This window comes from Vicia villosa, linkage group LG3 (assembly GCF_029867415.1).
Source record: "Vicia villosa cultivar HV-30 ecotype Madison, WI linkage group LG3, Vvil1.0, whole genome shotgun sequence".
NCBI lineage: Eukaryota > Viridiplantae > Streptophyta > Magnoliopsida > Fabales > Fabaceae > Vicia > Vicia villosa.
Genome location: NC_081182.1, coordinates 127626477 through 127641108, shown reverse-complemented (window position 1 = coordinate 127641108; position 14632 = coordinate 127626477). Strand labels below are relative to the sequence as shown.

Sequence of the window (14632 nt, the reverse complement as noted above, 5' to 3'; positions counted from 1 at the left end):
CGATGCCCATTAGAGGCGGTGGGCTTGATTTCTCCAATCATATCGATGCCCCACATAGCAAACGGCCAAGGAGATGTCAACATATTCAGAGGAACCGGAGGTACATGAACCCTATCTGCATACACCTGACATTTGTAACATACCACCACATGGTTGAAACAATCATGTTCTAAGGTCGACCAATAATAACCTGCTCTCAATATTTTTCTAGCCATGGTGTGTCCACTTGCATGTGTACCAAAGGATCCTTCATGCACCTCTTGCATGATCTTTGCTGCTTCGTGTCTATCCACGCATCTGAGCAACACAGAATCAAAATTCCTCTTGTACAACACACCTCCAGCAAGGAAAAACTTGGCGGATAGTCTCTTCAGAGTTTTCCTATCCGTAAGGGAAGCACCCTCAGGATACTCCTGGGTCTCCAGAAACTTCTTAATGTCATAAAACCATGGTTTCTCCTCAGGCACGTTATCAATAACGCCACAAAATGCAGGCTCATCCTACCTTTTGATCACAATTAAAGGCGCTTCATTGTCCCACTTGACTTTGAACATGGATGCTAAAGTGGCCAAAGCATCAGCCAAATGATTTTCCTCTCGAGGGATGTGATCAAAGGTAATCTCATCAAAGTATTGAGTCAATTTCACAACATGTTCTCTATAGGGAATCAAATTGGGGTGGCGTGTTTCCCAATCTCCGTTAATCTAGCTAATCACCAAAGCAGAATCTCCATAAACTGCGAGATTTTTAATCCTCAAATCAATGGCGGCCTCAATACCATATATGCAAGCCTCGTATTCAGCCACATTATTAGTACAATCAAAACAAATCCTGGCCGTGAATGGAATATGAAAACCTGTCGGAGAAGTAAGCACAACCCCAATACCATTACCCAATGCATTAGAGGCACCATCGAACACGAGCGTCCATCGCGCCCCTGGTTCAGGTCCTTCCTCTTGATCTTGACTCTTGGAAGTCTCTGCCACACACATTATATCCTCATCAGGAAATTCAAAGTACATAGACTTGTAATCGTCCACAGGTTGATGCGCAAGATAATCAGCAATTACACTACTTTTAATGGCCTTCTGAGTAGTGTATTGTATGTCATATTCTGTCAAGATCATTTGCCAACGGGCAATCCTTCCTGTCAATGCTGGTTTCTCAAATATATATTTGATCGGATCCATCTTTGAAATCAACAAAGTGGTGTGAGTCAACATATACTGTCTCAGTCGGCGAGCAGCCCATGCCAAAGCACAGCAAGTTTTCTCGAGTAGTGAGTATCTTGATTCACAATCGGTAAACTTTTTGCTAAGGTAATAAATTGCGTGCTCTTTTCGACCGGACTCGTCATGCTGACCCAGCATGCACCCCATTGAATTCTCGAGGACCGTCAAGTACATAATCAACGGTCTACCTTCCACCGGAGGCATGAGGATTCGAGGCTCTTGCAAATACTCTTTAACTTTATCAAATGCCTTTTGACAATTGTCATCCCACTTTATTGCCTGATTCTTTCTCAACAGCTTGAAGATGGGTTCACACGTGGCGGTAAGGTGTGAGATGAACCTTGCAATATAATTCAACCTTCCCAGGAACCCGCGAACCTGTTTCTCAGTCCTCGGCTCAGGCATCTCTTGTATAGCTTTTACCTTGGCGGGATCGACCTCAATACCCTTTTCACTCACGATGAAACCAAGCAACTTTCCTGATCTCACTTCGAAGGTGCATTTATTGGGGTTCAACCTTAACCTAAACTTTCTTAACCTTTCAAACAATTTCTTTAGGTGAACCAGGTGCTCCTCTTCAGTATGGGACTTTGCGATCATGTCGTCCACATAGACCTCGATCTCTTTATGAATCATGTCGTGAAACAAAGTCACCATAGCTCTTTGATAGGTTGCCCCAACATTCTTCAACCCAAACGGCATGACCTTGTAACAAAAGGTGCTCCAAGGCGTAATGAATGTTGTCTTTTCCATGTCCTCGGGCGCCATCTTTATTTGATTATAACCAGAAAAACCATCCATGAAGGAGAAAACCGAGAACTGAGTAGTGTTATCTACCAACACATCAATGTGAGGAAGCGGGAAATCATCCTTCGGGCTCGCTCTATTCAGATCTCGATAGTCGACACACATTCGTACTTTCCCATCTTTCTTAGGTACAGGTACAATATTGGCGACCCATGGTGGATAAACTGTTACAGCAAGAAAACCTGCATCAAACTGTTTCTGAACCTCTTCCTGGATTTTCTTGGACATGTCAGGACGTGTTTTCCTGAGTTTCTGTTTGACAGGCGGAGAGTTTTCTTTAAGAGGTAACCTGTGCACGACAATGTCAGTATCTAATCCAGGCATATCTTCGTAAGATCAAGCAAAGATATCAGAATACTCTTTCAACATTCCAATCAACTTTTCTTTTACATCCTCATTCAAAGAAGCCCCTATTTTAACCTCCTTTCTCATCTCTTCGGTGCCATGATTCACCGTCTCAATAGGCTCTTGATGTGGCTCGATTACTTTCTCTTCTTGTTTCAACAATCTGGCCAACTCAACAGGGAGGTCACAATCTTCTTCATCCCCTTCTTCAGCGGTGTAGATAGGATTGTTGAAGTCATAACGAGGCATAGCAAGATCGTTATCAACAGAATCTGGAGGAGAAGTGGATCTGCATGGATTATGATTTATGCTTCATTTTAGAATGGAGGGATGATTATGAATAAGAAACGTTGCCATTTTTTATTTTTTATTTAAAACGAATGTAAAAGTAAAAACGAAAGACAGGGAATGAAATATTTGAATGCAAAAACTTCCTTTTATTAATGATTTTAACATTGAAAAACAACAAATGATGCCCTACATGTGTTCACTGTGTCTTGGGCAGAACACAGGAATTATTGCATGATAAACAAAAACAGACAGTATTACTCTTGATCAGAAGCAATTGAGATGATGTCCTCGGACGACCAGTTGAGAAGCTTCTGTCCTGGGGCACACGGCTTGATCCATTCTTCAATGTCATAATCGCTATCCATATCATCATCAGCAGCACAAATATGATCCTTGACAATGCCAGCACTAGAGAACTTGATCGGAACGAAGGTTCCGTGCTTCTTGGGGGCCTCATTAGATGAACTCTGACCCAACTCATATCCAATCCCACATTTATCCTGCTTGATTGGCAAATCCAAGACTCGGCCCCATCCTTCAGGATGACCAGATTCAACCACAGCTTTAGCTTCCTTTAGTGAAGACATGGGAGCCTCCAACTTCTTATTTTCAACATAAGGGATCTTGATAGTCTGGACAGCCTCGAAGGCTTGGCAAGGCGTCTCGTGGACCTCTCCTTCTACATCAATATACCTGAAGGACGCAAGATGGCTTACCACATGTTCTTCCTCCCCGCATATTATGACTATCTTTCCTTGAGTCGCGAATTTGAGCTTCTGATGCAATGTGGAAGTCACGGCCCCAGCAGCATGGATCCATGGACGTCCCAGGAGACAACTGTAAGACGGGTGGATATCCATCACAAAGAAAGTAATAGTGAAAAGCTGAGGGCCTATCATTATCGGCAAATCAACCTCCCCAAACACTGATCTCTTTGATCCATCAAAGGCTCCCACTGTCAATTCACTCGGCCTTATCTCCACACCAGAGTAATCTAGCCTCATCAAAGACGATTTCGGTAATACATTCAAGGAAGATCCATTATCCACGAGAACACGTGATAACATAGTCCCTTTACACTCCACTGATATATGCAAAGCTCTATTGTGGTTTCTACCTTCGGAAGGCAAATCTGCATTGGTGAATCCCAATCCATTACCAGCATTGATGTTTGACACCACCCCTTCAAGTTGATTCACTGAGATCTCCGGAGGAACAAAGGCAGCACTTAAAAGTCTCAACAAAGCATTTCGATGTGTCTCTGAACACAAGAGCAACTGCAAAATCGAAATCTTTGATTGAGTTTGACTCAATTGGTCAACCACTTTATACTCACTTTTCTTGATGATCTTTAGGAACTCTTCCATTTCTTTGGCCACAGTATCTTCAGAATTAGAGCTTTACCCCTGATCCACTGTATCTTCTGCCACTCTTTTCCCTTTTGCTTGAACTAGAGCTTCTGCATTGTCATTGCGAGTATTTTGGGGAGGATTGAAAATACGACCACGTCTTGTCATTCTTCCAATGCCAACAACATTATCCACATCGTCTTTCTAAACCGGCATTTTAATCTCATACTCGGCCCCTTGGTAGAAAACTTCACCGCCATAATTCCATGGGATTGCTTTTTCACTAGTATATGGGATGGGACCAGGCAACGTGATGACCAAAGGCGGCGCTCTGGCAGGAACCGGGATCTTAGCAGGAGTATACGGGATGGATAGCACATTGATTTCATTCTTGACTGACTTTGGATGTCGCACATGCTCAAACTGTAGATACCCACTATCTATCAACTGTTGGATCCCACCTTTCACCTTGTCACAAACTGAGGAAGTGACCATACAATCAGTACAGAATTCTCCACAACCAGCGTATAGACTCATCCTCAACAATTCCTTCTTCAATAATGGCAACAAAGATCCCAATTCGATCACATCCTTGACCAAGTGAGTGTCTTCAACAATCTCGATGGCATTTGCAGCATGAGTTCCATGGGAGGGCATAGGGTTCTGTACAACGTTAGGTCCTTGAGTAGGGGTGAACTCAATAGCCTTTGAATCAAGCATATCCTGTACTTTATGCATGAATCCTATGCAATGTTCAATATCATGGCCAGCAGCCCCAGAATGAAACTCACAGTGGGCATTAGCATCATAGTTAGGAGGAAGCTTAGCAGGTGGGGGGCCCATGGTACGAAGTTGCACCAAGTCACCATGTAAAAGATGAGCGAGTAATTGTGCATATGTCATAGGTATAGGATCAAAAATTCTTGGTGCTCTCGGCTTTTGCTGATACTGACGCGGGGGATACCGCTGCTGTTGTTGTGGTTGTTGTTGAAGAGGAGTACTCGGTATGGTCACAGCAACTACCTGATGATAAGCATGACTCTTGCCTTTACCATAGTAGGCAGCACTCGTTTCACCCTCTCTCTTTTTAGCAAATCCGTTATATGGTTTCTTCCCTCCTGCCCCGGAGGAGGAACTAGCGGCACTCGGATTCTGTATTCTACCAGCCTTAATTCCACTTTCAATTCGCTCACCAATCATAACTAACTCGGCAAAACTTGAGGATGCAGAGCAGGCAGAGTAGTATTGGCCCTCTAGAGTGTTGGTGAACAGGTCCATCATCTCTCTTTCCAACATAGGTGGCTGGACTCTAGCTGCCAACTCGCGCCATTTCTGCGCATATTCTTTGAAGGACTCATTAGCTTTCTGGGCTAGATTCTGTAACTGAGTGCGATTCGGTGCCATGTCAACATTATACTGATACTGCTTTATGAAGGCATCAACAAGGTCTCTCCAACTTCGGATACTAGCTCTTTCCAACCTCATGTACCACTCCAAGGATGCCCCAGTCAGACTATCTTGGAAGAAGTGCATCAACAGTCCTTCGTCTTCATAATACACATGCATCTTGCGATAGTAAGCTCGGACATGTGTCTTAGGACAAGTATTCCCCTTGTATTTCTCAAAATCAGGTACTTTGAACTTTGGTGGCACACGGACGCCAGGAACTAAACCCAAGTCATTGATATCCATACCCAGGCCTTGGCCTTCCATTGCCCTCATCCTTTCCTCCAGACCTCTAAACATTCTTCCAGCATCATGTGGAAATCCCCACTCACTTTCAGGAAACAAATCCTCATGTCGGTCTTCTTCCAACATAGGGATAGCAGCAGCCCTTCTGATTTGTTGTGTAGTTTGTCCTTCAGGAGTAGGCTGTGGAGGCCCACGAGGATTACCTTGATTGGTAGCAGGAGGAATTACACCAGGTCCTCCGTTCACGGGTTTACCATTGACACGGGCATCAGCAGGATTTCTTTGCGGGGGGTCCGCAACAACCTGAGCAACTGTGTCCATCCGGATTCTGAGCTCTTCTTGGCGATCAGCCATGCCTTGCATGACTTCCATGAACTGAGCCATCTGAGCAGTAACCTGAGTTCTCATCTGGATAAGATCATCCCTTAACTGATCCATTTGCAGTGAATGATTAGCCCTTGTGTAGTAGCGATGTGTAGGTGGAGGTGCAATTGCTGAAAGAGAAAACCTTATCAGTCAAATAAGAACACCATCTGATGTACCTGTTTGTGCATGATGTGAATGAGGTGCATGTGTGCATATGATGTGAGGTGCCATTTTCAGAGTATCCAAAATATTTAATATTAATCAAGAATGTTTAACAATGTGACAAAAGATAAGCATTAAGAGAAAACAAAAGACTCCCATTTCATTAATAATCTTCTTTTGAGTTTGGGCATACCCATACATTGACAAGATAATTCAAACAACAGAAAAAGAAAGGGACCCCGTCCAACAAGCCTGGTGGTGGTCATGAAATACAAGCTCAATCATCAATCCATCTTGATGTAAAACAAAGGTCCTCCTTGTTTGAAGTGCGCGTCGCTCCACTTTTTTAGTTTCATCAAACATTTTCTTGGTCACTTCTCGATCTCTTCCTTTGACAAAACTTTGAATCACGACATCTTTGCGGAACAACTGCCCATCTAACATCTCAGTGGGCCACCAAGCTCTCGCATCCTTTGCAATCAGGGGGGGTATCCTTCTCAGATGTACTTCCCATTTCTGTTATCTGATTTCTGAGTTTTGCATTCTCTTCTGTTAGTCGAGCGGAGGGGAGGTGACTACCTTTAAGTTGTGTCTCCACGGCCAGCCTTTGAGTAATTTCCTCTTCAAGCTTCTTCTCGACTGCCATTCTCTGAGTGGTTTCCTCTTCGAGCTTCTTTTTCAAACTCTTTACTTCGGTCCTAGCCTCTTTCTCTACTCTGAGCTTGTGAGCCTTTAAGTCTTCTCTGTATTCTCGCTTGAGCTTTTCTTCTGCTTTCTTCACCGCTTCTTCTATAACCCTTTGATGGTCCTCAATACGAACAGTGGTAGCTCTTTCACCCTTTTCAGTTCTAGCCCTTTTTTGAACTCTGGAAGATCCTCCTTTCAGCATTTTAACCTCATGTGCTAATTCAGCCCTTTTCTGATCCACCAAGAAGTACTTTATTTTAGTGTCTTCCCCTTTTTCTTGCAACCTGATGTTCTCCACGTGTACTTGGTTGAATTCCTCAGCTGGTACAGTGGTAGTTAAGATCTCAAGTGGTTGTTCATATAGAGGGCTAACCTTCGGGAAGGGCAACAGGCGTTCCTTAACTCTCTCTTTGACCCATTCATTATAAGCTTTCTTAGCAATAGCATTCTTTCCCCCCAAGGTAGTTCGGTCTTCTGTATGAATTTTGTTCCACGCACTCCTTACCTTCTCCAAACCTTCTGGATCGGTTCCTTTCTCAAAGCAAACAGACTCAAATATCTCTTTATCCAATGGCTTGTCCTTCAGTGCAAAACCCAACTGGCGCAGTGCGAGCTTCGGATTATAATTGATGACTCCTTTTGTCCCTATGAGAGGAACATTGCCAAAACTGCCACATCTGGTTATAACTTGCTCAATGTCTGTTCGGAGGTGATACCAAACAATATCATTTGTAGTAAGTCCCATAATCCTTTGGGGCCACTTCTGTGAATCTCTTGTGGTGACAAACGCTCCGCTTTTAGGCAAATGTGAAGAAAACCATTCGTACAGTATTGGTAAACAACCCCCAACTGATCCTTTTTTCCCATACCTAGAATGGATGGCATAATAATTGTCGGCCAACAGAGTGGGTACAGGATTTTGATTCATGAAGAGACAAATGGCAGTGAGATCAACAAAATCTGGAATATTCGGGAACATCACTAATCCATAGATCATGACGGCCAGGAGAGCATTGAATTCTTTCCACTTTTCCTCATCAGCAAGGGCTTCAGCTTTCTTCATCAGAAATTTCACATAGAATCCATGGGTCCCACCATTAGGCTTCCAGTTATTCTTAACGTCCTTCATGCTCAAATAAAGAGCATCAGCAATGCGATCCATCTTGGGCTTCTCAGGTGCACACACAAAAGGAACCTTATGTTGAACTTTGATTTGAAGAATATGTGCATACTCTTCGAGGGTAGGGGCCAATTGGTAATCTTGAAAGGTAAAGCAGCGCAGCTCAGAATCATAAAACTGAAGATAAGTGTAGAGACCCCACTCATCAATACGAGTAGTTAACATAAGCAGAATGTGGCCATAAGTCTTTCTGAATTCATCCAAATTTTGCCCAGTAACTCGGGTGCTCAATCGAACCAAAGGTGTTATGTCCTCACGGTAGAAACTGCAAGAGAAGGTATGCTTCGTAGCCTTTTTGACGGTCACACTGTTAGCCATTCATGATGAGAAATGTTGACTTTGGATACCCTGAAAAATGGCATGCATATGAATATTAATCTCTTTTCTCTTTTTTTCTCTTTTTTTTTCTTTCTTCTTTTTTTTTTCTTCTTTTTTTTTTTGAAATTAAACATGCTATGATGAGTATGATGCAATGAAAGGTCCTCCCCATATGAGGGAAGTGTATGTTGCTTCTGAACAAGATCGGATGTTGCAGGATCAAAAGTCCGGCATAGATACCACAAACCCATAAGAACCATAGTCACCAACAAAATAGTCACCAACGGTACCTGTCATGTATTTCCCACCCCACTCACAGGTGAATCTAGGTCAAGGTAGGTCAAAAGGTCTCCAGCGTTAACAACTCTCCTGAAACACCATCATTGTTGCAAATACATGCCAACAACGGTATCCCATTCGAGTCTCGGCTGGTCGTGGGTCTCATGATCGCAATCAACAGAACTTGACATTCTATTGGCGTCATGACTATCCACTCTATCCTAGGTATCTTATGTGTCAACTCTGGCCTGGGTATTGGGTCTTTTACCTCATATAACATCCCACCCAACCTGCAAAACAGAGCAGAAAAATATGTGGTCCCCACGGGGACCCATAATATAATCCAGATGCATGATATGCAAGCGGAAAATAAACATGATGTGCAAGCATATATACAACATGTAAACAAATAAACAAACAAAGAAAGAAACACCCAATAAACAAACAAACAAAGGCTAGGATCGAATCGCTAAGAACGGACCAGCACAGGTCTAGCAACATCCCCAGCAGAGTCGCCAGCTGTCGCTATCGCGAGAAATGGATCAGAGTCGCCACTAATATATTTATCCCATCGAGGAAAGGAATACCAGGAAACCTAACTCAGAACAAGAACAAGGTCTTTCGACCAGAGAACAGGGCACGGGAGTCGGTTACGCAAGGGGAAGGTGTTAGCACCCCTCACGCCCATTGTACTCGATGGTATCCACCTATGTTTGTTTCTATCTAAAGGGTGTATATCTATGTCTAAACCTAAATGCGAATGAATGCGAAAAGAAATGCAGGGAAAAGAAGGAATTATTTACGAGTGTGCTCGCTTAGGCCCCGCGACCCAATGCCTACGTATCCCTTACCAGGAATCAGAGCGACCGTAGTTCGGCTCCATAGTTTCCATTTGTTTTGTGTTTTTTAGTTGAACAGCAGTTAAGGTCACAATCCACGATGCTCGACCTTTGGAGACTTATACGCCTACTTTTGGAAAGGACTTAACTTGTTCTTAGGTGCCTAACAAGGCAAAAGAAAAGAAAGGATTTGGTTTGTGTTTTTTATGTAACTACATGATGAACAAAACCCAAAACAAGGTTTCGCACCACTTCATCACTTTGTTTTAATTTGAGCCTTTATTAGGTGTTTTAAATGTTTTTGGTTGGGTATTTTTTAAGGGAATTTACTTTGCGATTAGAATCACATAAAATGTATAATGATCAAGAAGCAGATTAGGGAATGAATCCCACTCACTTCTATCCCATTATGTAATGTTCAAGAAACAGATTAGGGAATGAATCCCACTCATTTCTATCCCATTAATTAATGTTTGAGAAACAGATTAGGGAATGAATCCCACTCATTTCTCTCCCATTAAGTAGTGACCGAGAAACAGATTAGGGAATGAATCTCACTCATTTCTATGCCACTATGTGATTGAGAAATAGATTAGGGAATTAATCCCATTCATTTCTCTATCACTCTCTTAATGTGATTCGCATCTTTATTTATTAATGTTTTAAAGTTGAAAAATAAAAAGAATGAACAAGGGGGACTAACCTATTTTCTAACCTAGTTGTTATTCTAATTCCTATTTAAAATCTAACTAAAATCTAAAGGGAATTAACTAAGAAGAGAGTTGTTTAAGTTGACCAAAGTCAACTTTTCCAACTAAGGGTATTTTTAGTATTTTTACAAAGTATGCAAATATTCACAAAAAGAAAGAATTAAAATCTAAACTTAAGGGGAAAATATTCACAAGCAAACATATTTTTTATTCATGTTTAAGACTATTTTGGATTAAAACTAAAAAAACTATGTATTTTTATTATTTATTAGCCAATCAACAATTAAAAGAAAAATAACAAAACCACAATTAAAAGGAACTAAACAAAAAAAGATTATTTACTCCTAAAATCTAATTAGTTAAAACATATTTTTATCATTTTATTTGGGTGGAAAATGGATTTATTAAGCAAAAGTTGAAGAGAAAACAGTTTGACACAAAATACCAATTCTACCTAAGGATGGGGTGTATTAGCAATGTTAGCATGAACTAGATACTAGTTATGGCGTGTTTAGGCTCAAACTCACGGGGTGTAGGAATCAATTCCGTGAGCCCAGACTTCATCACATCACTACTTCATTTTTATTATTATTGTTTTTATTATTACATGCAGCCTGCAGCATTTTTATACTATGGTTTTCTTTAAAAACATGACATGATATTAAAATCATACTCAGTATCAATTGGTCCAAAAATATATTAGTGAGATAAGACAAAATGAGTGCTAGACCATTCAGGCGCCTACACCTCATCATCTAATCATATGAATCGAACAAGAGAGAAGAAAAAAAGAACTCATGAGCTAATGAACACGTGACACGCATGCTGCCTGCATCCATTACGCAAGGCAAAAACCTATCGCCGGAGATGCTGCTTACCTTCTTCTCCGGCCACTATCCTTGCCGGCGATACATGATAACACCTAGAAACGGAGGAAACTACCACTATCTAACTCGGAATCCTTTCCTGAGTTCAAATCTGAACTCTATTTTCTATGAATCTCCCTCTAGCTTATGAACCGAAGCCAAGAATGAAACCTTAGATTCAAGAAACCTCACCAACACGTACAACAAGCGCATCAAAGTGATTCATACAACATATAGCACTCAAGTATATTTCTCTCAGCATTCAAGCAAACCATCATATCTCGGAAATTGAAACGAGTTTGAGATTCAAACACACAAAGTATTGTATGCAGCGATTTATGCACAAGACTCATTCCTACTCTTCTACCATGCTCAGAGGGACTAAGAGGCATACCAGAACGAGATCTTGAGTTGACGGAACGGAAATCTCCACTGCTTGTTCTTGAATCTTGAACGGAACACGTTTTGAATGAGGATGGATCCTTGAGAAACAGACTCAAGGATTGAGGCTGACGAAGTCCAGAGTTGCTTCGGTGAAGGCGAGGTTCTTGATGTTGAGAGGGAGTGTATTGTTGTCGCGGTGGTGGATGAACATTGAAGGAGCGGTGGAGGCGTGACTATGGCGGCGACGAAGATTGATGAAGATCCATGAAGGTTGAGAATCGGTTATGGTGGCCGGTATTAGTTGTTGGAGTTTGTTATGGTGGCCGGAGTTAGTTACTATGGTGGTTAGAGGTTGTTGATGAGAGGATGAGGGAGAAGGAGAAGAGAGTGGTGAGAGAGTGAGAAACGAGTGAAGTGAAAAGGGAATGATGCTGAAAAATGAGAGTGAGTGTGTCTTTATATAATGTGAGGTGAGAGTGGCTCTTTTGGATCTGAGCAGTGTGGGATACACTCTCTCCTTTAAACTTAATTTGCAAGTTGTGTTGTTTATGGTAAGCTCTTCTATTGCTTTTCACGTGCCCAGTTATATGCATGGCTTGATATAGGAATGCTAGTGGTGACTTACTTCATGCATGCCCTTTTGCACAACATTCATATTGATACCTCGTGCCACACTCAATACCAACTTCATGCACCTGTAACTTCGTTTTCAGGCCATCACTCAGTTTAAATTTGTAATCATTGTCAAGAGGGCATGTAATAGAAGAGAATTGATATTGGAAGTGTTAAGAAATACTGCTGGAACTTATTCGAAAATGCCCATGAAAAGTGGCCTTGCCCCTTTGATTATATGTGCATGCTGTCTTGCTCTTATGTTTATCTTAGATGCCATTTCAAATGACTCACTTTAATGCTTTGCCTCTCAATCCACACCTCATAACAAGTCACGAAATTGGTAACAAACAAAAGAAGGCATGGAGTAGAACATACTTGCATTAGAATCAACTCAAAAGACTCTCCACAATTCCCTAAAATTGACTTTATATTTGGCCCACCACGTGTTTCACAAAATGTCTCACGCATGCCATGGATTCTGGCCCCTGCGCTTGGCAATGCATGGCTTGATCAGAGTGTGACTTTGAAGCTTCATGATTGATTCAATATTCACCCAAATGTCTTGGTTCTTGTTTCACTGTGAAGATGTCATGGCAAAGAGTAGATACATACCATGTTTACACTAAATGGACTTTTATATTCTTCTAAAATCGACCCCAAAATCAGCACACCACATGCTTGATGAAATGTATCATGCTGCCCAGAATTTTTGCCCAGCCTCATGACTTGAAACAATTTGAAACTTCAAACTTCAAATCTCAATATCTCTTGATCCAAGCTTCAAATGGAAAAATCTCCAACTACAAATTTGTAGAGGGCTGTGATTTGAACACTTTTGATGTTGAGCTTGTCTTAACATTTTGCCATTTTCTTCACGATAATTGGACTTGAAGTGAGCTAGTCAACCAAATCTTCAACATTTTCAAAATTATTCTAAGTGTTAAACTTGCTATTTTTGGTAATTCCATTTTCAACCTAACTTTCCAATTTTGGTAACTTTTGTATTTTCTTGATTTTATTCATTTTGTTGACTTTCTTTGACCGGTTTTCCACCAAAAGTCGACATTTGATAGTTGACTTTGACTTTGACCAAAAAGTCAACTTTTCCTGATTTTTTCTGATTCCAGATGAACTTCCCGATTAATCAGTTTCAAAACCGATTCTCAACCAATTTCCAACCATATAAACTCCAGTGAATGATATTTCTTCAAGACAGCCATATCTCGCCTCCACAAATATCTCCTGATTAAATCTTGACCAGAAAGTCAACAGGATTGACTTTGGTCAAAAACCCTAATTTGAAAAGCCCTGATGAATGTGAGATTGTATCTTTTAATCAGAGCTTTGCCTTGGAGAGGATAAAACCCTGATTTTAGGAGGACCTCAATGGGGATGGTACCATACAATCAGACTTCAAATCTTTCTCTTTTGGACCAGGAAATTTCCCACATAGAAGCTCTTTTCTTATCAATTCTGACTGGTAACCATGATATGAATGAATGTATCGAGTGGATGACCTATATGAGGCATGCATATGAATGTGTCATGAAAGCCAATTGGGGAATAAATAAGTGGTCAAATTTTGGGGTGCAACTGGTACCAATTGTCATCAATCGGAATAACCCACCGACCGATCGAACTTCGTCAAGATACGGCCCTGCTAGCACAAACTCAACACAATGAGAATTATTCCCTTCACTGATCCAACACATCATCTGGATACAACCCTCATCAATGATTTATGAATGAATGCACACATGTGACATACTTATTACATATTCGATCCGATGAACAACATCGTCTCATACTCCTACCATCATCATCATCATCAAAAATCATTTATATGTATCAGCATCATTCAATAAAAATCAATCATCATTATACAATTCTCAACAATTATCATATATTCATGTTTTCAAACACATCTTATATTGTCACATTTCATCATATATGTCAACAATACATCATCCATAAAACTTACAAAATATTCACATCATACTCATATCCTCGCATAGAATGTCTCATAAGCTTCATCATACAATCGAGCAAATCATCAGATGACTCATATTTTAAACAGAGCATGTATTGTCATATCTCATCATACATGTCCTTAACACATCAATTATCAAAACGAGCAAATCATAGTTTAAAAATAAATTCAAGTTACTGCTCATTTCATCATTATAATGCAGAGAATATTTCATAAGCTTCATCCTGCTCGAAACAGCACTTAAAATAGGCCAACGGTTCGAAAATGCTTCATACGCGTATCACTCCACCGTACGCGTATCACCCTGCTCCATATGCGTACCATACGCTACCGGCAGAAGGTTTTGCTGCGACGGGACAGGGCAGCGTACCATACCCGTACGGCCCCTTGGGATGCCCCTCATAATCGTATCATACGCAAACCACCAGCGACTTCTCCAAAACCTGCAATCGTACCAGTCCGTTTTCCACTCGTTTTCACCATAACAGTCTACGATTTTTTAGTCTAAAACAACATCTTT

At 41.2% G+C, this 14632-nt stretch overlaps 2 protein-coding genes across 2 annotated transcripts; both read right to left on the bottom strand.

Moving 5' to 3' along the window:
• Positions 1-4228: 4228 nt before the first annotated feature.
• On the bottom strand, positions 4229-6070 carry LOC131658935 (uncharacterized). The gene has a single exon (XM_058928183.1). It carries the CDS (start codon positions 6068-6070, stop codon positions 4229-4231), a length of 1842 nt encoding a protein of 613 aa, XP_058784166.1.
• A 619-nt stretch (positions 6071-6689) lies between these two features.
• On the bottom strand, positions 6690-8429 carry LOC131658934 (uncharacterized). Its single transcript, XM_058928182.1, has 2 exons — positions 7216-8429; positions 6690-7110 (listed from the first exon to the last, which is right to left on the bottom strand). Exons 1-2 carry the CDS (start codon positions 8427-8429, stop codon positions 6690-6692), a joined length of 1635 nt encoding a protein of 544 aa, XP_058784165.1.
• Positions 8430-14632: the final 6203 nt, after the last annotated feature.

What these genes read in the sequence shown, in the direction of transcription:
- LOC131658935 (XM_058928183.1), bottom strand. Translation starts at nt 6,070, where the DNA reads ATGGCTGATCGCCAAGAAGAGCTCAGAATCCGGATGGACACAGTTGCT.
- LOC131658934 (XM_058928182.1), bottom strand. Translation starts at nt 8,429, where the DNA reads ATGGCTAACAGTGTGACCGTCAAAAAGGCTACGAAGCATACCTTCTCT. An exon ending in GTACACGTGGAGAACATCAG is followed by an intron (nt 7,111 to 7,215) that starts GTTGCAAGAAAA and finishes AGGATCTTCCAG; the next exon opens with AGTTCAAAAAAGGGCTAGAA.